This window comes from Alternaria conjuncta (genome assembly GCF_024043145.1).
Source record: "Alternaria conjuncta strain BMP 0040 chromosome Unknown scaffold_22, whole genome shotgun sequence".
Lineage (NCBI taxonomy): Eukaryota > Fungi > Ascomycota > Dothideomycetes > Pleosporales > Pleosporaceae > Alternaria > Alternaria conjuncta.
Window position 1 is genome coordinate 361,816 of NW_026250111.1, and position 25,020 is coordinate 386,835.

Sequence of the window (25,020 nt, forward strand, 5' to 3'; positions counted from 1 at the left end):
AAGCGGACCGTCTCACGGCTAAGCGAAAAGCTTAACCTACAGATGCCACGCGTCTCAGCAATCCCGCTGGCTCTTGGTAAGGCAAACAGCGAGGCGGAGTCCCCGAAGTGTGGTCACCTGGGTCCCGCTGTATCATTCCACGTATTGTAATGTAATGTAACAATGAGATGTAGCTCTCGGTACGTGGGTTTTGGGCATCTAGGGGAACGTGCCGCGTAGTCTATCTATTCATAGTAATGTAGCTGCCTGAATTTTCTCCAGGAGATGTGGGGTGTGGGGTGTGGAGTTTCTGATACATTGCTTGGAGAAGTGACGGAATGTGGAGACTTTCGCTCACTCCGTCTTGACATCGTGTATGTGAAGGTAGGTCCGATTTTACAATCAGAATCAGATTGACGACACTGTCAGATGCTCTTCTCCGAAGAGTTAGAGAAAAGACTACCACAGCAGCGAGCATTTGTCTCGCATGATCAGGTGACGACCTGTAAAGACTACACTCGCCTAACGCGGGTATCGCCCTTGACAAGTGACGGAGGTAGACGCCTTTTCTACGTGCAGAGTCTAGTCCCCTTGCGTCCCCATAGCTTCAACACGGCCACTCCGACCTCATCATGCATACTAGCCAGGTGCCATCACCCACGCCAACACGTAGTTTTCATTCAAGCATCGCCGAACACTTCGACGGGCGATACCGAATGCAAGTCTACCACGCCAGCGGGTGCTTGACATCATACGTTTGACATCACATCATCCTTCTAGAGTGTTCATGTGCCCAAATATACATTCTTTCCATGCAGGAACGCGTACCCCTTCCCACCATACCAGACGCAAGTATACGGCGGTGACGAGGCCTACTCCAGGCAGCAATGCAGGAACATACCAACCGAAACCAGACCCGAAGTCCGGTCCGACAATGTGAAGAACAATGAATGCCGTGCATCGAAGACACAGATCGACAGGGACGGGACGCCGTTCCACGGAGGTGGTTAACTTCAAGGTTCCATGCTAACGGTACCTACCGCTGTGCGGCAAGCCATCACCAGACGCACGGTGTATCGTGACGAAAACTTTCAACACCAAGAACGCCCAAGCGAAGCAGAATGGCATGATACCATCTACAAGCGCCAAATGCTGCAGGGAATCGCGTGTGTAAACGAGAGGAAGTCACACGCGTCGCGCAACGGATGAGGCAGGTAAAACAGCGGTCCAGGCGATGAGATCGTGCATCGTGCAGCGGACGTGGACGCGGATCAGGACACTCTACATTAGCTGACGCTAGCTAGCATGTATGTGATCACTGGTGTATTGATGCGCGTGCTGGCCTGCAACGGCTCAGGCTGTCTTCAAGGCAGAGAAAAAGAAACAGCCCGGGCGTGGCCCGCAGCGCAACAACCCTGATTCGTGATAGTGGGGACGGCACTATTTTGACTCGACTGGGTAACCGATCCTGTCTTTCAGTTCTTCTTTTTCTTCCGTAGATGCGCACTTTACTTGGTTGGGTAACTTTAACGCGATGGGGGTACGAGGCGTCCGACTTGTACTCGGGGTTGAGGCTGTGCTGGGTTTAGGCGGCCAATCAGGGGTCCTCACTTCCGGGTTTGTCACGTGGTTAGGCCCTTTCGCGCCTAGGGAACCTGCAGTAGTTGGCATCAAGGTTCGCAAGGTGGTGTTTGAAACGCAATTGACAGTCGGTGAAACGAAAGATTGGTCGAGGCTTTGTGGGCGGAAAATTATCTTCATTGCATATGTGTGACGAGACTCAAAGCTCGACCTATCGAACACTTGCCAGATCTGACCTATTAAGTAACTGCCAAGCTATACACTTTAACATACATGTTGCACAGCCTCACGACTGATAGTAAGGATGTTGTGAATGTCTGGGGTCACGGTACATTGCCGATGCACTTTGGTCGTAAACCCGCTGACCTGATGCAGTAGGTGGCGAGTAATTCGGCATCGTGGCATATGCTGCTCGCTCCGTGGAGGCTGTGTAAGCGATGTTGTGGGGCGTTATTGGTTGCTGGGCGACCGGATATGGGCTGTAGCCATACACTGATGGGCTCGTGGGTGCACCGGTGTGCAGTGATGGTGAGGGGTGATGTGCGTAGGGCGACGTTTGATCCCATGTGGCAGGCATGTTGGAGCCCAGTGGTGGCTGAGTGTATAGATACTGAGACGGAGTGACCGATGAATGATGTGAAATCCGGTCGGCTGTAGCGGTAGGCATGGCGTATGTTTGTGGGGATGACCAAGTTGAGTATGCGTCGTTGTCGAAGCTTGACCAGGAATGTCGATTTGATCCGTGTGATGGTGTGGACAGGAACGTATCGTACATGTGGGAATTGGGGGAGAGGTAGTCATCGTCCTCGGCATAGTTCGACAGGGCCGGTGTACCAGAGTCGGATGGAGAACTTGGGGCATTGGGAAGGGTGATGCCCTGGTTCTGGTATCTTCGCACGAGGACCGTGTATCTTGACAATATTAGGAGATGGTGGGACAAGCAGTAGTGAACAACGTACCTATTCTTGATATCGTTCTTTGATCTTCCTGGAAAATGTTCGCGTTGGATGTCTTTCCAGTGTCGTCCGAGTCGCTGGACTGCGTCAATGAGTGTTGAGTCCTACGCAGCACCTGTCAGCAAGCCGAAAGCGGTTTCTGTTCGTGAGACTGCTGTTACTGACATCCAAGTCGCGCCATTCGCTTCGATCAAGATCTGGATCAAGTGACTGCTGCCACCGCTTCGCACATTCTAAGGGATGGTCAGCAACGAAGTGGTAATACATCGCAGTACTTACGGTCTGCGCTGCGACTTCCGACACAGCTTGCGACCACTGTCCATCTGTTGATAGTGGAGTCAGTACCAGTATGTGCTTCTGATTGTTGAGCCATACTTTTGGCCGTATTGTTGTACCCCTCTTGAGAGCAACTGATCTTCACTCTTTGACCACTGCCCCTTCTTGAGACCTCCTGCTACTGAGTTGTGCCACCGTTTTCGACAATCTTTGTTCGTTCGACCAGGGAGGCTGTCGGCGATTCTGCACCTACGGGCACTGTTAGTTGTGGACTTGAGTGGGGTAAAAGCAACATACCAATCCTTGACTTCTCCTTCCACGACTGATGATGCTTAGTTAGCTTGCTTGGAGAAGACTGATATGCAGAGACTGTTGCATAGCTGCGGAGCATAGAATACCACATGGGCTGTGTCTCATGCAACTGTGTAACTTACGTTGGGCCTCCACTTCTTCGCGGAGTTTCTGATCTTCCGCCAAAGACCACTTTCGAGGCTGGCGAATGGAATTGTCCATAGTGATTGGGAACAGATGACGATGCTGTACTCCAGGAAATCCGGATATAGACAGAGATCTCTTGCAATGGACGGCAGATAGGATAATATGGTCAAAAGAGATGACAAGAGGTGTTCGAAGATGTTGCAATAAACTTGAGTTATGTCAACCAAGTAGCAGTGACCCAAGGACTTAGTACAAGTAAAGAGTGCAAGACTATCAGCAATGTAGACATCGTGAAGAGATGACCTCGAGCGGAAAGCTAGCATAATAGTGTTTCAGCGCCTTGGCAAACCAGGTCCTTGGATTTTCCGGAGGGAGAGACGGCAAACAAGCTGTATGCCAAGCTGTAATGTTCGACGGTGGTTCTCGGTTCGGCTAGTGGACGGCGCACCCTACAGCGTTTTCGAAACAGCCCAGTAACGAACATGTTCCATGCAGCTGGACGAGGCTTTGCAGGCCATGACGCGTGCGTGTATGGTTAGTGCACCGTCTGACGGGCCGTTGACCAGGTGGTGTGTACAGCCCCCAAAGGATTCCCGCACTGGCTAGGTCCCTGTAGGTAAGGCTGCATGGACCATACACCGCTAACCCCAAGGAACTTCAGAACTTAGCAGCCGGTTTGAATAAGCTTATTGCTCCACAAGATATGCCATGTCTCCGCTAGGAACAGCAAATTGTATAGCGTGCCTGGTGTAACAGCCACTCGTTGCTCAAAGGCCTGCTTTGACCCTTTGTGGGCCTATTCTGCTCAATGGTGGGAAGTTCGCTGAACTCGCGTCGACGCAAGAATTCGGAGACCTATCATACGGTGAATGCCTTGCGAAACATTAGTATCTCAGACGCCGAAAGATGAAGTCCATCCATCGATAATTTCGAGGTGGTTTCAAAAACGTGACTAGGTGGCTGTGCTCTAGTCCAATATGGGCCAACGCTGATCATCTCGGAAAAGCAGCCGAACAGATCTCTGGAACAGTCTAAGCCATCTGATAGTCGCATATAATCGGCGAAGAGAAGGTTGCGATATGCGTGATAGCTGTCTCTGCTGCTGACATCTCGCCACTACTATCAAGCGAAGAGGGAGTTAATACCGCAATGTTCTAGTGATAGTCTGCGCCATGCGCTCGAAGGCCCGCTAAGATCTCAGACGGAGAGTGTGTTGCTGTATCGTGTCGTGCCATTGGAACGAGCTCGTTCAGTTGGAGGCGAAGATTACTCCTGGCGGTCAGTCCGCAGTCTTGCTGGTACGACCGGACCAGGGAGGCGATTACAGCGGTGGCGAAGACGGAAATCGGCAGTCAGATCAATTGAACGCATTCCGGTGAAGAGGTGACTATTCGTGTCTCGTGTATGTTCACGTAGGAGGTCGTGAGAGGTACATGCTAGGAAGTGAGAGCGAGGCTGGGAAGAGCGTTCATCCCCAGCGCGTGGATCGCGTTCCATTCGGCAGGTACCGTCAGCCACATTTGGCAGTCGCCGATTACTCCGCACTCCCACAACACACCAAACGCAGCGACCCTGATTCGTATAACTAGCTGGTGTGTACTTATTAAGCAACGCGCTTTTATCGCTTTAAGTTATGTCCGGGTCTACCGCTCCTCGTGCAAGGGCTGAGGGGTAGGGCTGAACGAGTAACATCACACAACCGCATTGGTGCAAGGTGATATCGAACCATGTAAGAAAGAATGCAATGTACATTGAATTGATTCGACGAGTCAACGGTGCTTTCTCGGTGAAGAAGCTGTGCACCTGATCCAGACTGTCTGTAGCACTACTGCTTCGTCACAGAGTCTGGCCTATTGTATCTTGTGTCAATAAGCTGCTTCTCTCTCTGAGCAAGCATGCCTATAACGACGGCTAGATCACAGCCACGCGGCATGCGTTCTAATCCTCCTGCCACTGTGATGTTCAACCAGCGGGAAGCGCAATATTTGCATCGGAATGAACGGGTCGAAACCGTGTTGGTTGTAAAGCGGAGCGGTGTCTCCAGCACTGGATTGAGAGCGTAGATGTTGACAAGAGCGCGCGCACGCGTCGGCTGACGCAGACGTATCATCCCTCGGAGCTGAGGATAGTAACGTCGCTATTGGAGGACGATGCTTCAGGTCTTGCCCATAAGTCGCTGCGCTTTCGCAAGCAGAACTGTGCTCTCTCGTCCGAGCTTCCTCTGGCCATTGGGTCCCCTAGCTTTGGCCATGGTCTTCCTGAAGCGCTCACGCTCAGCAATCTTTTTTGCGCGCTCCTTGTCCGCCTCCTCTCTGGCTTTTTGCCGCGCCTCTATTTCCTCCCTCTTCTTCCGCGCCACTTCTGTCTCTTTCAAGAATGGCTGTGGTCGAGCTCGTCGCTGTCGCCTCTCCCAAGTCTGTGTGGATTCCGGTTCGGGCGACTTCTCTTCCAGCATCGCTACGCGATCGGGGTGTGGCTCCAAGGTGGGCTCTTGGACGGGTTCGGTAGGCTCCTCATCGTCGTCTTCGTCGTCGTTGGCAGAATCGCGGTCGTAGACAGACTTGCGCGGTGTCGTCTCTTCGTTTTCTTCGCGGGCTTTGAGCTTTGCATACTGCTTCTTCAGCTTTGCCTTGCTGATAAGGCTTTTCTTGATCTTTTCGACTGAGTACCCAATTAGCAGTTGAAGTGTATATGCCATGCAAGCAGATGTCGGTACTGAAGGCTCCCGCAATACGCCTGTCTAAATCCCTCCTCTGCGAGAAATCTATGCGTGAAGAACGTTGGAAAAAACCTACTCTTCCGTCTATGGGTGCCATCAGGTAAGTTTGCGGGACCGATGTCGAAGCGACCCTTCTGCTTCTGCTTTTTCACGGAAGACTTTGCGTCTCCCTCATGCGGCCGTTTGACTGCCATATCGACGGCTGTGGTTGTGTTGAGAAAGTTCGGAGTCGCGGTATGCAGATTGTCGCAAACGCGCGCCGACTTTCTCAGCCTTGGCAAAGTGGGGCGCGATCTAGAGCCAGTCACATGGTCTTCACCACCGCGGCGGTCCTGCACTCACGCCTCAGCTTTGTGCACCATCGCAACTATGCACCAGCAAAGACGCAGCCCGCGGGGACGTGCAGGAACACCCGGATGAGCAGTGTGTTCTTTTTCGTCGTGTGACATGCTGCGTCGGCCAATACCGGTCCGGCGGCATGGGCGACTTTATCAGCAGCGATTAGGAACTTTCCGTCTTGCAACAAAGATCACAGCGCGTCATCTGTCCCGGTCCCTGCGTCCCTCCTCTCCGCACCTTCAACTGGGGCGCTCCACGCTGTTTCGTCCTAAAACTGGGCAGTATGACTGTACAATGAAGCGCCCACTGGAGCCAGCGCACCCCGTTTAAACTGGAAACTCTTACTCATATCATTCGCCGGGCCAGCAGGTGCTCCAACCGCTTGACCTGACGTCTCCGCCATCCTTACAACCTGCCATCTCAGTGCTCCACGTCTTTTGCGCGCGCAAACCCGCCACTATTCTCTGATACTTTGTCAAATCTTTGTACTCATGCTGTCTATCGCAACAATCTGTTACAACCATGCCCATCTTTCATGATCCCCATGACAGTCCGCCAACATCGTCTTTCTTGCCTCAGGCCCTGGCCACCGGCTTTGAAATACCGCATACACCGGGATTTGCTGTAGAAAGGAACATGGAACCCGACATGCAGCCAGAATCGCCGAAAGTCGACATGTTACAGGATATGGACCCTGGGTCGCCCAGCCAGATGCGCAAGCCGTCTATGTTCGGACGGAAGGACTGGATGGAAAGGATCAAACGAACGAACAGTCCATCGTGGCTGCAGCGGCAAGGTGTGAGTAGCCGGGGAACTAGGAAACGTCCGCCGCGGTGCTTGATAATCCATGTAAGGAATACTGATCATGTATCACAGGGCGATTCCGTAGCTGAGCCCGACTCCTCGACCCGACCGACATCGCAAGACCGACCGACTACACCTCAATCTTCATCCGCCGAGCTGCAAACCTCCCGAATCTCCACCCCGGAACATCTCCGTGACCCTGCAGCGGTAGGTCTGGATATCGAGCGTCCACGATCGGCATTACACTCTGGAGACTTTCGAGAAAAGAGAGCGGGCACGGCGTCTGAGAACGACTCCTCGACTTCAGGCTTTCTAGCGACTTCGCCGGTGGTGCCTTGGAATCGCTCGTTCCCCTCTGCTGCTTATACTTCGAACCGCAATGACGTCTCGTACCCGGTGTCATACCACCCAGATGCCCGAATACCCGCCCGAGCGCGAGCGATATCGCAGTCATCACAGTCACCGTTTAGCTCATTTGTTTTTCTACCGCCCACAAGCCCGCTTGTCCAGCAAGCAAACAACACAGACTTGGACTTTTCCTCTAGGCCAGGCTCGCGGCAAGGGTCCCGGAGTCCCGACAGAAATAGTCGCCGGCATACCTACTCTCCTGCATCCTTTCATGATTACCAGTCCACTCAGATGGCGCGATCCGCCACCGGAACTCCGGCAGCTCGACACATTCGCCACAGTGGTTCAATGCCATACCAGGCACACCAACCGCGACGATCAATGACGTTCAATCAGTCTGAGCCTCAATCTCAGTCGCAAACACCGTTTCTACACGCTCGACGCCCCTCCTTTTCCTCGGAAGCATCTCCGCTGCAACACGCCCCCATGGTCGGTTCATACGAGGAGTCTATACTTCGTGGGCGTATGTCTACTACACCTTCGCGGCCTCTTGATTTTGTCGCCAAGATTGGCGTACTTGGCAAAGGACAATGCAAGTCAAGCCTCAAGTGCCCACCGCACGTCACAGTCCCCTTTCCAGCCGTATTTTACAGCTACAACACCGGTAACGGTAGGATCTCAGATAATGAGCCGAGCCCTTATGTTGGGCACATTGACTTGGAAAATACTTTGCCACCGCCAGATGAAAGCAGCGAAGCTAGTAAACGCAAGCGACGACATGTGGTGCCAGCCCCCGAACAAGACGATCTTGACTTCAAGCTGAATCTTGGTGAAGAGGAGAGTGGACAGAGCGTGAAAGGAGACCTTCGTCGTAAAGAAAAGAAAAAGCGACGATCTACGTCTCCCAAGGCACCTCCAGGGGGATGTTACCGTATACCGCCGCAGGGGCAGCTACAGATTGTGCTGAAGAACCCAAACAAAACCGCAGTGAAGCTCTTCCTCGTGCCATATGACATATCGGATATGGAGCCAGGTCAGAAAACCTTCATCAGACAGCGCAGCTACTCTGCTGGACCCATTATCGATATGCCCGCATCTTCACGGAAGAACCTGGGAACTGACCGTCCAGAGGCTGCCCTCAGCAACTCAGATGATCCGAACGACCGACCTATCTTGCGTTACCTCATACATTTGCACATATGCTGTCCTTCAAAGGGTCGTCATTACTTGTACAAAAGCATACGGGTCGTTTTTGCGAATCGTGTACCAGACGGTAAAGAAAAGCTGAGGAATGAAATCCAGCAACCTGAGCCTAGATACAGCACGTACAAGCCGACGCGAGATGCATCATCGCTGCAAAAGACACATCTACCGGGAGCTCAACCCGCTACGGACAAGGCTTTCCGTCGGCGCAGCGCTGGATGGCCACTATCTCAATCTCAGCAGGCGTGTGATCAGCTCGATGGATTGAGGCAGCACACTCCATTACCTCCTCCAGCCGTCAAGTTCACTGGTGGTACCACCAACTCCTCAGCATCAAGCGGCTTCAACTCGCCTATGCCGGAATTACAACCCATACCTTTCACCATCGGCAGGCTCGCTGCAATTGAGTCACGGCCTATGTCTCGCGATCGCATGGATATTGATCCGAAGAGCCCCTTCAGAACACCCATTACCTCGCCGCGAGCTGGCAAGAGTAGTCCGAAAAGTCAGAGCGATGGTACCTTTGAGAAGCTCAGTAAAGGTGACATTGGCTACGGCGGAAATGCATTCTCGCCGCTCGGCAGCCCGTCTGCTCCGCCCAATGCTGGTCTACTATCACAGCGATTGCGCGGTTTGGATGTTCAGCGCGACGAGGAGGAGTAAGCGTTTCTCATTTACAGGAGTTTGGACAATCCCTATGTGATCTGTTTCGTGTTGAATACCCCAATGTCTGTTGTTCTTTTACTGGCGTTATACATTGGCCCTGTTGGATGTGGCCCTTGAACGATAGCGTCTTCCATGTAGTTTTATGCTAGATACTATAAATCGGATGAATGCATGAATCTAACATAGTTCCGGAACCGTGCAGCCGACGTGTGCGATGACGCTTGCCGAACTTGTGGGTGTAGGGCTTAGCGTGGTTGCGCTCAAATGTTCGCGAAGAGTGACGTCGGCGATAATTTGGCAAGAGCCGAGCTCTCGTCGGCGACTTGAACACTGAGTATTTATCTATCCGAACAACATCTTCGAGACTCTGAATAATATAGTCGCCTTCTCAGCTCTTTCGAACCGCAATAGATTATCATCGCGACACCAATACCAACCATGGCCTCCAAGCGCGCAGCCCAACTACTCAGCGTCCGTTCCAATACCTCCGTCATCGGCCGCCAGCCTACACGATTGAGCTTCAACACTGCACGCGCTTTCAGCATCGCACCCAGGTCACAAAACGCATCCATCTCGCAGAGCAGGACAGTGGTTGTAGGAGGTGCGGCGAGGTTACAAGCGACGCCAGTGCAAAAGAGATGGCATTCGCAGGCCCCCAACGACTTGAAGCAGAACAAACTCTACCAATTTGACGATGTACGTCTTGCCTTTATTTCCCATAACATTCTTAACCTATGCGATGGCGTTTCTCAAGCCATCATACACCCCTTCAAACGCACCGCTAACTCATTCAGGTTCTACACATCCTCGAAGCGCCCTCAGACTCACGTCTCCTTATCGACGTCCGCGAACCCCATGAATTCGACGCAAACACTATACCCACCTCTATCAACATCCCCGTCACCTCACAACCCGACGCGCTGCTACTAGATGAAGAAGAATTTGAGGACAGGTTTGGCTTCCAGAAGCCACCCAAGGGAAAGGAAGTCGTCTTCTTTTGCAAGGCGGGAGTGAGGAGCTCAGCGGCTGCAGGAATCGCGAGACAAGCTGGGTAAGTCGGATCCTTCACTGGCACACGCCCAGAGTTCGATAAGCGGGCAAAAGACACTTGCTGGAGAACATTAGCTAACCCGCACGGCAGATACACAAACGTTGGCGAATACCGCGGCTCGTGGCTCGACTGGCAGAAGCGCGGTGGGCCAGGCACAAAATCACCACCCAAGCCCGATGGCATGGGCGAGCCCAAGGCCCCTACTACCGAGACAAAGCCTACAGCTAGGACAGGCGACAGCGGAGAAGAGGATCTAGGGCCTCAGGGACAGCCAAAGTACCCGCCAGGAGGAATTATGGGACAACAGTAGATCTGCAATGTCAAGTTCGCAAATGGGGGATGGCTTGGTCATAAACGATACATGGAGGGCGTACATAACAAGATGAGATTAGGATATGATCCATTCGGAACAGATATTGCGTTACTTCCAAGAACATTCAGAAGGGCAATAGCACATTTCCATGCGATCGGAGTATATTATCTAAAGAGGGCGATTACAGCCAGCTACTCAAAACTACAAGTGTTTTAGGGATGAGAAGAGATTATTAAAAGAAAGTATTCGCGGACGTAATAAATGCTGAAGTTAGCATCGTCAAATATTACCGGTCTAAAGCTTGAGCCTGGCACTGTTTGAGAGTTAGCACATCTTAATTCGGATAAGTCGATCATATTCAAACTCACCATCTGCCAGTAAACACCCCGTTTCCTCAATAGTCCCTGGTGATCACCCCTCTCCAACACCATGCCACTACCCAATACAAAGATGACATCCGCGTTCTGAATCGTAGCAAGGCGATGCGCGACTGCAATCACAGTTCTTCCCCCTTCGCCAGCAGCACGCTCAATAGCATCCTGCACCAACTTCTCAGATTCAGAGTCGAGAGAGGATGTCGCTTCATCCAGTAAAAGGAGTTTTGGTTTACGCAACAAGGCACGAGCAAGACTGAGACGTTGTTTCTGACCACCGGACAGCGACATGCCCTTCGGTCCTAGACGTTGCGCATATCCGTCAGGCAGGGAGGCGATGAAGTCGTGGATCTGGGCGTCGCGGCATGCTTGCTCGATGTCTTCGTTCGTGGCGGTATCGACGGATAAAGCGACGTTTTCGCGGATCGTGCCTTCGTACAGCGTGGGTTCTTGGCTGACGAGACTGATTTGCTTGCGGTACTCTGCGGGATCAAGGGTCGTGATGTCTTGTCCGTTGTAGAGAATGCGGCCGGATGTTGCGTCGTAGAAGCGCTCGAGGAGAGATATTGTGGTAGATTTGCCGCAGCCGGATGCGCCGACCAGTGCGGCAAATTGGCCTGGTTGGACCTGGATGTTGAGGTTGGATAGAACGGGCACTTCGCGGGTTTTGTAGGTGAAATACACGTTTTGGAACTCGATGCCTACGCCTTCTTCGGGTTTGCTTAGAGGCGGATAGGCAGTGGATGTTGTAGACTTTGGTGGACGCATACTGAGAATGCGGTTCGCGGCGCCCGTGGCTTGGGCCATGTTGGGAGCATACGAGAAGAATTGTCCTGCTGCGATAGCGCCCTGTACGATAGCTTGGTAGATGACAAAGAAGTCTACGGGACTGTACTCGCGGGAAGCCAGCAGGGTACCGCCATACCAGAAGGTAAGGGCCATGCAAGCTAGTTCAATGCTGTCGCTTGCCGCGAAAATAAGAGTGCCATACTTCGCGCTTGAAAACGCTCCTGTGACATGGCCTTTGAGCAAGGTCTCATAGCGCTGGCCGATCATGTCTTCCATGATAAGACTCGATACTGTCCGGAAAGCACCAACAGCTTCTGAAGCAAATTGGCTGCTGTTCTCGAACACCTTCGCGTTGGTCTTGTCAAATTCGAGTTCAATGCGTACACGGAGATATCCAGCAGCCAGGATAAGTGGCAGCGCGGCAAATAGTGCAACAAGCGACAGTTTCCAACCATAGATGAAGGAGATGATGACGCAGCCCACAACGTTGACAATAGCAATGAGCGCAACGGACATCTCCGTTGCCATTAGCTGCTGGATCTGTGTCGAGTCCGAGCTCAGGGTCGACGTAAGAGACCCAGGGCTATGCCCTTGATCGTCGAAGAAGGCAATGCGTTTGCGGATGAGGTTATCCAGGTACTCTTGCCGGTAGTTCTTTGTTATGGCAACGGAGATGAGATGACAGGCCGAGCCCATGAAGAAGTAGGATAGAAAGGTGCTTCCAGCCAGAACACCGAACATGCCTGCCCAGAAGTTGCCTTTGCTGACGAGCTCGTCCATGGGAAGGGTGAAAACATTGACGACGTTTGCAAAAATGTAGGCCTGAAGCGGGTAGACGACACCGCTGGCCAGTACACCCAGAATAGCGACGCTGTATAGGATCCAATGACCGCGTTGTTCGTAGATAAGACGCCCGAAGCTGCCAAAGAGACCTTGTTGCTTGTACTCTGGATCTTCGGCTGATTTGGAGACATCATTGCTCTGCTTGTAGTCTTCATGGATCTCAGTGTCTGCGCTCTTAGCCTTTTCGAGCGGGTCGGCATCAGCGTCTTGTTCCGCTTCCGCTGCGATCTCTTGGGCATGAACCAAGCCGTAGTAAACACCAGCTTCTATCTTCAACAGCTCATCGTGGGTGCCTTGTTCCACGAGAGCACCTTGACGTAAGACCACGATCTTATCCGCGCGCCTGATGGTAGAGAGGCGATGCGCGATAACGATAGTCGTTCGGTTCTTCGATACGCGATCGAGAGCTTGCTGAACAATGCGTTCGGTACGTACATCGATAGCGCTCGTCGCTTCGTCGAGAATCAGTATAGGTGGTTGTTTGATGATGCTTCGCGCGATCGCTATTCGTTGTCGCTGTCCACCCGAGAGCTTGATGCCGCTCTCGCCAACCATGGTTTCGTAGCCTTCTGGTAGTTTGGCAATGAACTCTTCGGCGTAAGCTTCGCGACACGCGTCTTCGACCAATCTCATCTTTTCTTCTTTCGGCAAGTCTTCATATTGGGTACCAATGAGACCGAACGCGATGTTGTTGTACAGGGTGTCGTTGAACAGGAAGGGCTCTTGCTGAACCAGGCCGATTTGAGAGCGCCACCATTTTAGGTCGACATCTTGTAACTTGGTATCTCCGATCCTGATGGTACCAGTGCAAGTGTTTGGGCCTAGATCAGGCTCCTCGTCTTTGCTCTTGTCATCTCCAGCCTTCTTCGCAGATGCTTTCTTGCCTTCATCCTTTGGTACAGCCTTTTTCTTGAACCATCCAGACTCCTGTGTGCTTTCTTTCTTGCTTTCAAGCGTGTCTTCGTGAGGCGATGCGTCGTTCGGTTTCTCATCTGATGCGGCGGCCGTTGTGCCTGAGAGTTCATACCATCGCTGAACTAGTCCCACAATAGTGGACTTCCCTATAGGTTGAGGCAAGTGGTTAGTAAAGAGCCCATAATTTGTAGAATAAGAACTGCTTACCACTTCCGGATGGACCGACAATAGCGGTAACTTTGCCTGCCTCAAGCTCGAGATCAAGGCCTCCGAGGATCTGAACATGTGGTCGGCTTGGATACGAGAAGGCAACGTTGTGAAAGCTGATGTTTGCGTTGGCGGTCACATCAGGCTCCTTCGATCCAGTGGTATCAGGTACCGTTGCATCGATCGTGATGAATAGTTCGGTGGCGGCAGATGATGCCTTCGCGATGGCAATAATTGGGCTCACAACCCTACTGATGTTCGTGATCGCCATCATGACTGAGAACAGAACGACCACTATGGTTCCGACGTCGCCTTTGCCTTCCGAGTACTGCTTGATCCCGAACCAGAACGCAATGGCAAATGTGCCATACATTCCGATCATCATGGGTGACATGACAAGACCCATCAGAGGCGCAGCCCTGCGCTCGTTCGTCGCAGCTTTGTCCAGCAAGGCCTCATGCAACCTTGCCAACTTCGCCTCTGCACCGAATGCAGTAAGGATGCGAACGGATGAGAACATCTCGAAAGCCATGGCAGAAGCATCTTCATGATGTTTCTCGGTAATTTTGTGTATGCGGATGAAAGGTGGCAATATGATACCAAAGACCACGAGGATGAACGGAAGCGATGCAGAGGCGACTACGGTGAGCAGTGGGCCTTTGATGAAAGCCACCACATACGCCCCGATAACGAATGCAAGGGACTGGAAGAGTATAGCAAAGTGCTGCGATATGGCGAGTTGGACCGTATTGGAGGAGGTTGTAATCCGTGTGGACACTTTGCCGGGACTTATAGTATCTATCACACTGATTGGCTGTGCGAACAGAGCTCGTAGATATGCGAGACGCAATGCAGCAGAGATTCGAAGGCCGCTGATTCGGATGGTGAGCTATACCAGTGTTAGAAAGATGAAAGCCTCTTCAGGGATCGTGTGCGTACCATTGATATGTAAGATAACACGAACTTCGCGATGAACAGGTAGACAAGGAAGAGGGTAAGCCTGTTGATTTCGGCTTGGAATTCTCCAGCTGTCAAGGTCGTTCCCGGGATGAAGTAGTTGGTGAACGAGCCGACCAATTGACCTGAGTGCTGTCAGTACTTGCGGAAGGCGCCATTAGATTCCAGGCTATCAGATCATACCGAAGACGACGTTCATCAAAGGAAAGGTAACGCCGGACGCTATTGAAGTAACACAGCACATGAATATGAGCCAGTAATCGAGAGTTGTTCCATACGAGAACACTCGCTGCTCGCACGTTAGCCAGGAATAACATCCAAGGTAATCTACTCACGAAGTAGTTCTTCATGCCCGCTTGAGGCACTTTCTTTGCCTTTGACGAGGCAATTCCATCGTGCCCTGCGTCTTCGATGACGCTGTGCTTTTCGTCGGGTCCTGTCTCTAAAACTTGAGTGGCGATCGCAGTGCTCTCCACCCCAGCGTCGACGGTAGGCTGGGGTGGCGATTGACCGTCAGTGACATTGGAGTTCATGGCAGTGCGATACAAAAGAGCGTAAGAAATCGGCAAAGTCGAAGCGTGAAATGAACGATTATTCGATAGTAGAGGAGGTGGTCATCTTAACCGGGGGACAAAGATTGATGCCTGGTAATGTGACTGCCGTATATCGTATTTCAGATGCACCGGACCAAACCGAGTCTGCGTTCCGATTCAACACGCACACCGTCAAAACTCGGAGTGAGAGTGTAGCTGAGAACGATCGCTTGCACCGGGGCCAATGTTCGTCGTGCCAAGTGCACTACGAATCTCAGCCACAGGATACGCTAACCACGCGATATCTCGCTTCACCACCATCCTTCCTAATCGAGCGACTACCTGCGAGACGTAAGGGGCAACGCGCGTCTGTTGTGTTTCAACGCCCAGACTCGATGTCAGTGCGAACCAGTGCGATCGGATACTGAAAAAACGCCCAGCAAACGCTTTCTCTAAGATGTATCGAGAATTGAGCACGCGGGTGTTGGAGTTCCCGGACAGTTTGGGTGTTGTCAAGCGTTCTTCAGAGTGAGCGAACGGTCGTCGGTGCCTGAACGTCCGACTCCACCGATCGACCAGCACTCCTCAGTAAACCTCTCCCTTCCGCACAGACATTGCCTTTCCACAGACAAGCCTTCAGACTTCTCTTAAGCCTTTCAAAATAATAGCAGACGCCTTCGATTGCAACAGCATACGACGGGGATGCTCATCGGTTTGCTTTCTTGACAACCTCGTAGCTGGCATACCTATCGGGGCAGGTATCACCCTTCGTGCACGTGACTTTGCGAGCGGACCAGTGAGAATGCGCGAGCATACCGAATTAGGAAATGACCATGGCCAAGACATGTGCTAAGTATGGCTGCAAGGATGACGGAGTGACGAAATATTGCTGCCTAAGATCAAAGAGCCCCAGGAAGGTACGATATCCTGTACTTCAGATGTTACTTCACCACACCACTGTGCATGCCTGCCAGTTCCTGTGTAGGTTGCGGCAATGGCGCCTAAGAAGGAATTGGCCATGCAGTGCGCTAGTCCCACTTCGAAGCACACCTCACACTACGATGCCTGAGATCTTCTGCTTACCTTTGCAAGCAACCGGTTCTTCGTACATGATATGATCGCATCTCTACGAGCTCAGTATGGGTACCGCATTCTTTAGTCAGCGGCATCCAGTTGAGGAACAAAGCAACAGAAGTTAATGGCCGCCTTTCAATACTATCAACAATGAAATTTCGATAAGATCTCCCATTTTAGGCCCAAACGTCCCAACAGAGGTCCACCTCGCTATCGCTGAACGTTTCAGATAAGAGTGGGTTGGTTGTACCATGCCTACCGACCCCCAATGCTATCCCTTCGGCTCCGCACACTTCTCCCACATTCCATTTCCCTCAAAGCCTCAACATCAGACCTCCGCCTCGCTCCCTCCTTCCTCTTCTCCAATCTCACAAGACTCTCAATTAGCCGCTTCATAAGCCACTCGCTCTCACTGATACCAGACACCATAGGGCTATCATCCCCGATCCAATCCCAGTTCACCAACCCCTCTTCGTTCTCGTCTTCAGAAACCATGTTTTCGTTGTCTACATTGCGGTCTAGACGCTCTGGACTCGTCAGGCGGATGAGTCGTGTGAACTCGACCCATTCTTCATATGTGTAGCGCTTGTCGTTGGTCTTGAGGTCGAGTGAAACTTTTTGGATGGACAGGGCGAGACGACGAGTAAGTGAAGTTTGAGAGGGAGGGTTGGCCATGTCGGCTTCGGCTTCGGAGGCGAGGGCTGGGACGGTGGGGTGGAGAGTCAGTTCTATATCGGTTGCTGCTTCACGATCTTCCGGGTCGTTCGAAATACTCTCTCTGTCTTGCGGGTCCGAAGCATCTACGATGCTGTCGTCAGACCGTGGGTCCGAGACGTCGAAGCCCCTTATCAATCGCTTCTTTCTCGCTCGCCTGTCTGTCCATCGCTGTAGCCATCGCAGCAGCCAAGGGTGCTTGTCGAGAAACGAACGCCAAATACCCGCCTTGGGCAGTACTGTAAAATCTGCGAGCTCGTCACTCCACTTCTTGAAGTTGGCGACAACAGTGTCGCCTAGATCTGAGACCAGTATAGTCATAGTCGGAACGGCAATCAAGCTCCAGATGACGAAGAAACAGCGCCCAGAGTTTGATCTCGGTGCCAAGTCACCATATCCAATGGTTAGAAGACTGACATAACAGAAGTAGAGTGACTGGAAATACGTCAAGTGTTGTGTTTCTTCTTCGGTGATCCAGAACACGACTGCGCCCACACACCAAAGAATCAAAAAAGTGGTGATGGACCAGAATAGCGCCATCCACTGCTTGAACTTCTTTGAGTCGGCTTGGATCTTGCGCATAGCTTCAAAACGGTCCTTTTCTTCTTTCAACAGCATGATCTTGGGCTTGGAGGAACCGATATGTAGGGCATTAGCGACACCCTGCATAGTCGATGTATGCTGGACTGACTCGCCCATGGGCGTTCTGAAGGGCCGTGGCTGACTGGGTCCTGATATCTTTGGAATGCCAAGTTTGCGTTTCCGAACCAGATGGTGGGCTTCTCGTTCCCGATGACGGAGGTCAAACGAGTTGGTGACTGTACGCTCTGCGACCCGCTCGCGCATGCGATCGACATGCTTCTGAACAATCTTCTCGTCGCCGAGCTCGCGAACTGCCGTGTAGAGCGAGGAGACGATGAGCGCTAGCGTAATCGTTCCGCCTACAGAGTACGGGAACACAATACCCCTAGTAACATCGGTCGTAGGTACTAGGTCGCCAAATCCAACGGTTAGGATAGTGACGTCGCAAAAGTACAAGGCATCGGCAAACCTCCAACTGTCCTCTCCAGCATCTTGCTCGAGTTTCGCAAAGACTGCAGCGCCACCGCCTAACCAGATGAAAAACGCCATAGTCTGTAGAATAAGCGTCCTTTGACTGTCGCTCAAAGCGAAGTTTTCGGGGTAGTGACCAAGAAAAAAGCCCAGCATGTTGACCATGAGAAGCATAGAACAAATGGTGTAAAACGCCGCAGCCGCAATGGCGTACCAAAATCCTTGGGTATATCCTTGTTCCGGTCGGATTGGTGGTTCGTAAGTGTTCATGCATATCGTTATCGCTATGAGGAAAGCAGATGAAAGATACCACAGAACCACAGTAACGGGTAGGGCAATGATATAACGGATCCTCTGCGTAAAGTTCAGAAGAAGGAAGAGATTGCCGAGAAAGCCGCAGATCAGCGATGCTACGTTGATCCAGTAGCACCATCTCGGGTCGCCGAAAGGTACGCCTTTGAAGTCTGAGATACGTTCGCCGTTGATGATGTTTTGCTGTCTCCAGGGAGTTACGAGTGCGGCGATCGAGCTCACGTTCGCTAACGGGCCGAGAGTTGCGGCGAGGAGCTTGTTTGGTGTTAGCATCTGAACAACGTAGTTCGTCGAATCGATTTGGAGGTTAAGAGCCATATGAACTTCTTGTGAACACATTTCAGTGCGAATCATCACTTACGGGTATCCCAGTACTCGCGAACCACCAATCGCTATCCTGCCCCTCCCATTTCTTCCAGACATTCCACCATCTCTTCTTCTTGCTGTCTTTCCGTGTCAACTGCTCTTTTCTTTGCTCTTCTTCTTCCTGGGCGTTATATTGTTCCGACGTGCTCGGCTGCCCCGGTTCTTCATGTTCACGCACCATCATCGGAGCGAACCGGCATCAGACATCGTAACCCCAGACAGTGAGCTGGGCCTTCGGTAAACCCAGAAATAATAATAATAATAGTTCAGAACGCGAAATTTCCTCAGGCTCGTTCTCCACTGCAAAACTCGAGAAGGTGCGAAACGGCGATCAATATGTCAGGCACGGATATACGCGTGTGACTAGTTGCTGAGAAACTGGCGCTAGAGCGGAAGCGGTGGTGCTGGGAATGTGAACGCGTCTACAGTTGGGAGGAGACACGGAAGGTAACGCAGAAGTCGGAAGTCAGAGTCTGACTTGAGCAGCGAGTTCATAGCCGCGCGTTTCAGCAAGTCTCCAGCAAGATTGCCAGATTCGATGACTCGGCTATCGCGGCGCAGTGGAGACGAATGGTGGGTGCTGGCGTCGATCAGCCGTTGACGCACGCCAAGCTGCGAATGCCGGGGTTACTTAGAGATCAAAAGGTTAATATTTCTCTGTCTTTCGCGCTTAAGCCTAAGAGGTCTTTTTATAAAAGTACTTTAGTTATATATATTAAGAAAGAAGATATTTAGTAATAGTAGTTTACTAAGTTTATCTAAAGTAGTTATCTTTATATATACTTATAGTAGTAAAAAATTACTTTATAATAAATATATAATAAGTTATTATAATAAGTTTTATAATAGCTTATAAAGTAAAGATAGCTTATTTAAAACTAAATATAAAGCTTAACTAGCTTATATATAAAAACTTTTTTATTATTATTTTTTTTACTTTTTTATTATAATTATAAGTATAATAATTTTTTTTAACTACTTTAACTACTATTCTCTTATTATTACTAATACTTAAGTAGCTTATTTTACTTTTTTAGTTTTTTCTTTACTTTTTAAATATAAAGTTATTTATTATATAGCTTTATTTTTTAAGAAACTTTATAATTTATACTATAAAAAAAAAAGTAAATAAAATATATACTTAAGATAAAAGTAGCTATTTTTTTATTTAAAAAGCTTAATAATAGTATATAATTTACTTAAGTAATAGCGTAAAGTTATTAATATTTTAGTTTTTAGCTTTTTTAAGTTTTATACTAATAAGCTTATAAAGCTTAAAGCGCTATTTTAAAAGCTATTTTTAGTATAGCTATAGCTAATATATACTAAGTAGTACTTTTTTAAAATAATAAAAGAAATTAAGTAGTAGCTAGTATTAGTAAATATAGTAATTAATTACTATAGTAAGTAATTTTAGTAAAAGTAAAAGTAAAGAAAAAGTATTATAAGTTAATTTTATAGCTTTATAATATTTACTATTTATATAAGTAGTATTATAAAAAGAAAAAATCTACTTCTAGACTAGCGCCTTAGTAAATAAAACTAGAATTACATTAATACATTAAGGAAAAGGTTAATATTTCACGTGTAGTTAGAGATTCTTTGGAAAGCATAGGATGGGCTTGTGTGCTTCATGCCGCGATCTGTGATGATTTTGAGAAAGTACCGGGATGTCTCCTGGTAGTTGACTTCGTGGCAGTTGTATTCCTTGTTTGGTCGATATATTGTTCAAACTATATACAACAGGTATCAATGCGCTCAGTGCTTATTGCGACTTGAGCTTCTCGGTCAATTCTGGGACCTTTTCGAAAAGATCTCCAACAAGACCAACATCCGCGACCTGGAAGATGGGTGCCTCGGCATCCTTGTTGATGGCTGCAATAACCTTGCTGTCCTTCATACCAGCCAAATGCTGAATAGCACCAGAGATACCAGCACATAGGTATAATTGTGGCGCAACGTTCTTTCCAGTCTGACCCACTTGCAAGCTGTTGTCTGCAAAGCCACTGTCGACTGCTGCTCTTGACGCACCAATAGCGGCACCGAGCGCATCTGCTAGCGGTGGCATGAGCTTGTCAAACTCCTCCTTTGATTTCAGACCACGACCTCCGGAGACGACCTTCTCTGCAGAGCCGAGATCGGGACGGTCGGACTTTTGGAGGTCCTCAGATATCCACTCTGTTGAGCATTCGGCCTTGGGGTCGACGCCCTCCTCTACTGTTGCGTTTCCGCCTTCGGTCTCAGGCGCGGGGAATGCGGTGCCTCGGACGGTAATGACTTTGGTGCTGTCGGACGACTGGACGGTCATGATCGCATTACCGGCGTAGATTGGGCGAACAAATGCTGTAGTCTGGTTAACAACCCCTCGTGTACTCCAAAAGATGCCCACTCACTGTCCTCGCTCTCGATGCCGGTAATGTCTGATATTTGCTGTGTGTCCAGAAGTGCCGAGACACGCGGCATTATGTTCTTTCCAAATGCTGAGTGACCGGCGACGACATGTGTGTATCCACCCTTCTTGATGTTCTCAACCAGGAGTGGCGCATAGTTCTCGGGGAGACACTGCAAGATGTTGTTAGCCGCGTGTCATTCCATATCTCTTTAGACTACCAACCCTGTCGTATGCTCCATTCTCGACGTAGATGACCTTCTCTACGCCCTTTGACTTGGCTGCCTCATCTGCGGCCGACTTGACCCCACTTCCAGCAATGAAGGCTGTTATTGGGCCTCCAAGCTTTGTCCCTGCTGTGATGGCGGCCAATGACTGTGACACGATCTTTCCTTCCTTCTGCTCGAGAATGGCAAACGTCGACGCTAACCGTGCGAAGGCGGAGTATTGGGGTACGGCCGTGGGTTGCGACTGCCGAAGCCGTGTGCGAGCTGTGCGGAGGGCGGATTGACGAGCGGCGGAGAACATGGTGGGCGGGAACACTGCGATGCCTCTGGGAGAAACAGACACGCAAAATTGGAGGAGGTGGTGTAGGACGCCTCGTCGAGCAATTGTGAAAGCAACCCACCGGCGCGGAGAACTATGACCTCGGTTTGGCCAGGTTAGTTATCCGGCACTAGCCTTGCATCTGCATCGGGGCTGCAGGCTGATCACGTGAGACTACTCCATGCTCCTTAGTGCTCTTTTTGCTTAGGCGTTCGAGAGCATCGCGAACTTCAGACGCGACTCCAACCCACCCATCGCAGCCCCCCATCCCCACCCTCATTCAACAACGACCACGCGGCAGCACGTTGAAAAAGACACGTTGCGATCGCGCAATCGCTCCGAGTACTCGCGCCCGCGACTTCCCCTTTGCATTGCCGCATAGCGCCTTCCAGCTCCGTCGCATCGCACACCACGCCCCGAGCCATGGCCGACGACGCGACAGCAAGCGCAACTGCGCAGGACCCAAGTCTCACTGGAGAAGGTGCCACCGACACCAATGCGCTCGATCAAGGTAGGTCGCATCCTGATTCCAATCATCACCATACCCACCGCCAGTCGCGTCAACACCATGGACGACCTATTCCATGACGACGAGCTCCTAGGTGCACTGGATCTTGCCGACTTGGATCGCATGTTCCAATCACCGACCTTGAAAAACCTCCAAGTCGACAGTCCGCTAAGTTCCGTAGATACCAGCATGCTCGAAGACGCACCCGGCAAGGAGTCTTCGAACGATCCTGCTACTGCCACGCCCACAGCTGCATCAGATAACCCTCTCGACGCACCCGATGGCCCAAGACCGGAAGCGGAAGATGCCGATGGCCAGGATGACGAAGAGATGGGCGGTGTCGACGATGCGAAAAAGGAGAACGGCGAGGGTGGTGAAGCTGCTGACCCAGAGGCGCAAGCAAAAGCCGATTTGCAGTCAGCAGCGCGTTCACATTTTGTTACTCAAACATATGCGACCATCATCCCGAGCTACGCAACCTGGTTCGACATGCGCTACATCGACTACCGCGAGCGCAAAGCCCTGCCCGAGTTCTTCAACGGTCGCAACCGCAGCAAAACACCGGCCGTGTACCGCGATTACCGCGATTTCATGATCAACACATACCGCCTGAACCCATCCGAGTACCTCACAGTTACCGCATGCCGAAGGAATCTTGCAGGAGATGTCTGTGCTATCATGCGCGTGCACGCTTTCCTCGAGCAGTGGGGATTGATCAACTACCAAGTAAATCTTGCCGCTATATGATTACATTGAGTCGTGATTAACATATCAACCAGGTCGACCCTCAAGAACGCCCATCCAACATTGGCCCGCCATTCACCGGCCATTTCCGTGTCACCGTCGATACGCCCCGCGGACTGCAACCTTTCCAACCGGGACCAGGCTCAAAGGTCACGGACGGAAAGCAGCTCACAGCCACCGACCGCGCCGCGAGCCAGCAACCCACTGCGAAGAGCGAGACCAAGTCTTTGGCTGGACGAAACATCTACGAGGCCAATGGCAAAGAAGCATCCGTGGAGCCAAAAGCTGCTAACGGTGAAGGTGCCGCCAACGGCTCGGTAGACGTAAAGGATCTCGAAGCCGCCGCAAAGGAGCCAACCAAGGTCATCAACTGCTTCAGTTGCGGTGTCGAATGTACCCGTGTACATTTCCATGAAACAAAACCTTCCGAGCAGACTGGCCAGATCAAGGCTGCTGGTGGCTTGAAGCGCGACCTTTGCCCCAGGTGTTTTGTAGAGGGCAACTTCCCACAAGGCACATCCTCGGCCGACTTTACAAAGATCTCCAACCCGGAGAACTCAGCAGCAGCCGAGACGGAAGAGAAGTGGACGGAAGAGGAGACTCTTTTGCTACTCGAGGGCTTGGAGGAGTTTGACGATGACTGGAACCGTGTCGCCGACCACGTCCAGACGAAGACGCGCGAGCAGTGCGTGATGAAGTTCTTGCAGCTCGAGATTGAGGACAAGTACATCGAGGCGGATCTACCAGAGTCACAATCGGCAGCTCCTTCAACCAAATTCTTGCGCGATCTGGAGTACCTCAGCGAGGGCCGTGTACCCATCCACCACGCCGACAACCCGATTCTCAGCGTCGTCAGCTTTCTAGCTGGTCTTGCCCCAGCAAACGTCACAGAGGCAGCGGTAGCGTCGGGGCGCAGTGTCGGCGAGATGAAGCGCATCCTTCAAGAGAAGATCAACAAAGCCCCAACCGCACCATCAGAGAAGGGCAAAGAGAAGGAAGGCGAGCAGTCTACACCCGCAGCGACCGCCTCAGACATGAAGCCAGAAGGCGGCGACGCTATGGACGTCGACCTCTCTGCCGAGTCCACCGCCGTAGCCACACGGGAATCCGACTCGTCCTCCAACCCCAACCCTCTAGCCACCCTCCCCTTCGCCCTCTCCGCAGCCCGTTCCTCAGCACTAGCCTCGCACGAAGAACGCCACATCACCCGTCTCGTTTCCGGCGCCGTAAACCTCCAACTCCAAAAGCTACAGCTCAAGCTCGCTCACTTCAACGACTTCGAGAAGCTCCTCTCCGCCGAACGCCGCGATCTGCAACGCCGCCGCCAGCAGCTCTTTATGGACCGTCTCAACTTCCAGAGGAGAGTCCGCGCACTCGAAGACGCGACCAAGCGCATCAGCAGCTCCATGGGCGGCCAGGGTCTGCCCGGCAGCATGAGCAACGAAGATGCCGTCCAGGCGCTAACGGAAGCCATGCGCATGTTCGGCGTAGGCAAGGGCGAGGACAGCATGGGCGTCAAGCGCGACAGCGTCGACGCTGGTGTTGCCCAGCCCCTTGCCGAGGGCGCAGAGGGCTACAGCAAAGTAGAGATTTAGAGACATCTTAGCGCGCGCGACACGTTTAGACCGTGGTCCCTCTGAGTCAAGGCCGGGGTGTGCGTATGAGACGCTTTCTTACTATCGCATTGGGACAAAGGAAGAAGAGACAAGTGCCGTCGGTAGTTAGGACTTGGGACAGTGTAACTCACGTGTCGATTGTAAGCCTCACAACGGACACGGTGAAGACCACAAACGTCAGGATAGCATGATGCGCTGAATTGGATTGGGGGATACGTGGTTGTTGGTCTCAAAGGGGTGTTTTCTGGCGTACAATGAGTTGGTACCTACGCTTATTCGGAACTAAGATTATGCTACAAATGGTCCGATATGTTCAAGTCTTTTCTTTCATGGCAGGCGGGAGTGTCTGCTGTACAAGTAGTTTCTATTATCAAGAACGATTGCAATCTCATTTCTTAGAACCAGAA

The 25,020-nt window shown here is 51.4% G+C and overlaps 8 protein-coding genes across 8 annotated transcripts; 3 read left to right on the forward strand and 5 right to left on the reverse strand.

Moving 5' to 3' along the window:
- Positions 1 to 1,846: 1,846 nt before the first annotated feature.
- Positions 1,847 to 3,305, reverse strand: J4E85_010349 (uncharacterized protein; the record flags this gene model as incomplete). The annotated part of the gene is made up of 7 exons (XM_051474559.1): positions 1,847 to 2,471; positions 2,520 to 2,620; positions 2,682 to 2,749; positions 2,796 to 2,839; positions 2,892 to 3,041; positions 3,090 to 3,114; positions 3,227 to 3,305. The coding sequence occupies 7 exons, from the start codon at positions 3,303 to 3,305 to the stop codon at positions 1,847 to 1,849; spliced, it is 1,092 nt and encodes a 363-aa protein (XP_051321749.1).
- A 2,080-nt stretch (positions 3,306 to 5,385) lies between these two features.
- J4E85_010350 (uncharacterized protein) lies at positions 5,386 to 6,143 on the reverse strand (the record flags this gene model as incomplete). Its single annotated transcript, XM_051474560.1, has 2 exons — positions 5,386 to 5,891; positions 6,026 to 6,143. 2 exons carry the CDS (start codon positions 6,141 to 6,143, stop codon positions 5,386 to 5,388), a joined length of 624 nt encoding a protein of 207 aa, XP_051321750.1.
- Positions 6,144 to 7,926: 1,783 nt separating this feature from the next.
- J4E85_010351 (uncharacterized protein) lies at positions 7,927 to 9,306 on the forward strand (the record flags this gene model as incomplete). Its single annotated transcript, XM_051474561.1, has 1 exon — positions 7,927 to 9,306. The coding sequence occupies one exon, from the start codon at positions 7,927 to 7,929 to the stop codon at positions 9,304 to 9,306; it is 1,380 nt and encodes a 459-aa protein (XP_051321751.1).
- Positions 9,307 to 9,747: 441 nt separating this feature from the next.
- Positions 9,748 to 10,670, forward strand: J4E85_010352 (uncharacterized protein; the record flags this gene model as incomplete). The annotated part of the gene is made up of 3 exons (XM_051474562.1): positions 9,748 to 10,005; positions 10,104 to 10,360; positions 10,451 to 10,670. The coding sequence occupies 3 exons, from the start codon at positions 9,748 to 9,750 to the stop codon at positions 10,668 to 10,670; spliced, it is 735 nt and encodes a 244-aa protein (XP_051321752.1).
- Positions 10,671 to 10,959: 289 nt separating this feature from the next.
- On the reverse strand, positions 10,960 to 15,291 carry TR06 (ABC-type transporter tr06; the record flags this gene model as incomplete). The annotated part of the gene is made up of 6 exons (XM_051474563.1): positions 10,960 to 10,986; positions 11,042 to 13,740; positions 13,802 to 14,690; positions 14,741 to 14,883; positions 14,942 to 15,047; positions 15,094 to 15,291. 6 exons carry the CDS (start codon positions 15,289 to 15,291, stop codon positions 10,960 to 10,962), a joined length of 4,062 nt encoding a protein of 1,353 aa, XP_051321753.1.
- A 1,329-nt stretch (positions 15,292 to 16,620) lies between these two features.
- Positions 16,621 to 18,994, reverse strand: J4E85_010354 (uncharacterized protein; the record flags this gene model as incomplete). Its single annotated transcript, XM_051474564.1, has 2 exons — positions 16,621 to 18,699; positions 18,806 to 18,994. 2 exons carry the CDS (start codon positions 18,992 to 18,994, stop codon positions 16,621 to 16,623), a joined length of 2,268 nt encoding a protein of 755 aa, XP_051321754.1.
- A 1,581-nt stretch (positions 18,995 to 20,575) lies between these two features.
- J4E85_010355 (uncharacterized protein) lies at positions 20,576 to 21,727 on the reverse strand (the record flags this gene model as incomplete). The annotated part of the gene is made up of 3 exons (XM_051474565.1): positions 20,576 to 21,153; positions 21,204 to 21,372; positions 21,425 to 21,727. The coding sequence occupies 3 exons, from the start codon at positions 21,725 to 21,727 to the stop codon at positions 20,576 to 20,578; spliced, it is 1,050 nt and encodes a 349-aa protein (XP_051321755.1).
- A 441-nt stretch (positions 21,728 to 22,168) lies between these two features.
- J4E85_010356 (uncharacterized protein) lies at positions 22,169 to 24,592 on the forward strand (the record flags this gene model as incomplete). Its single annotated transcript, XM_051474566.1, has 3 exons — positions 22,169 to 22,256; positions 22,435 to 22,979; positions 23,033 to 24,592. 3 exons carry the CDS (start codon positions 22,169 to 22,171, stop codon positions 24,590 to 24,592), a joined length of 2,193 nt encoding a protein of 730 aa, XP_051321756.1.
- Between the last annotated feature and the right edge of the window lie 428 nt (positions 24,593 to 25,020).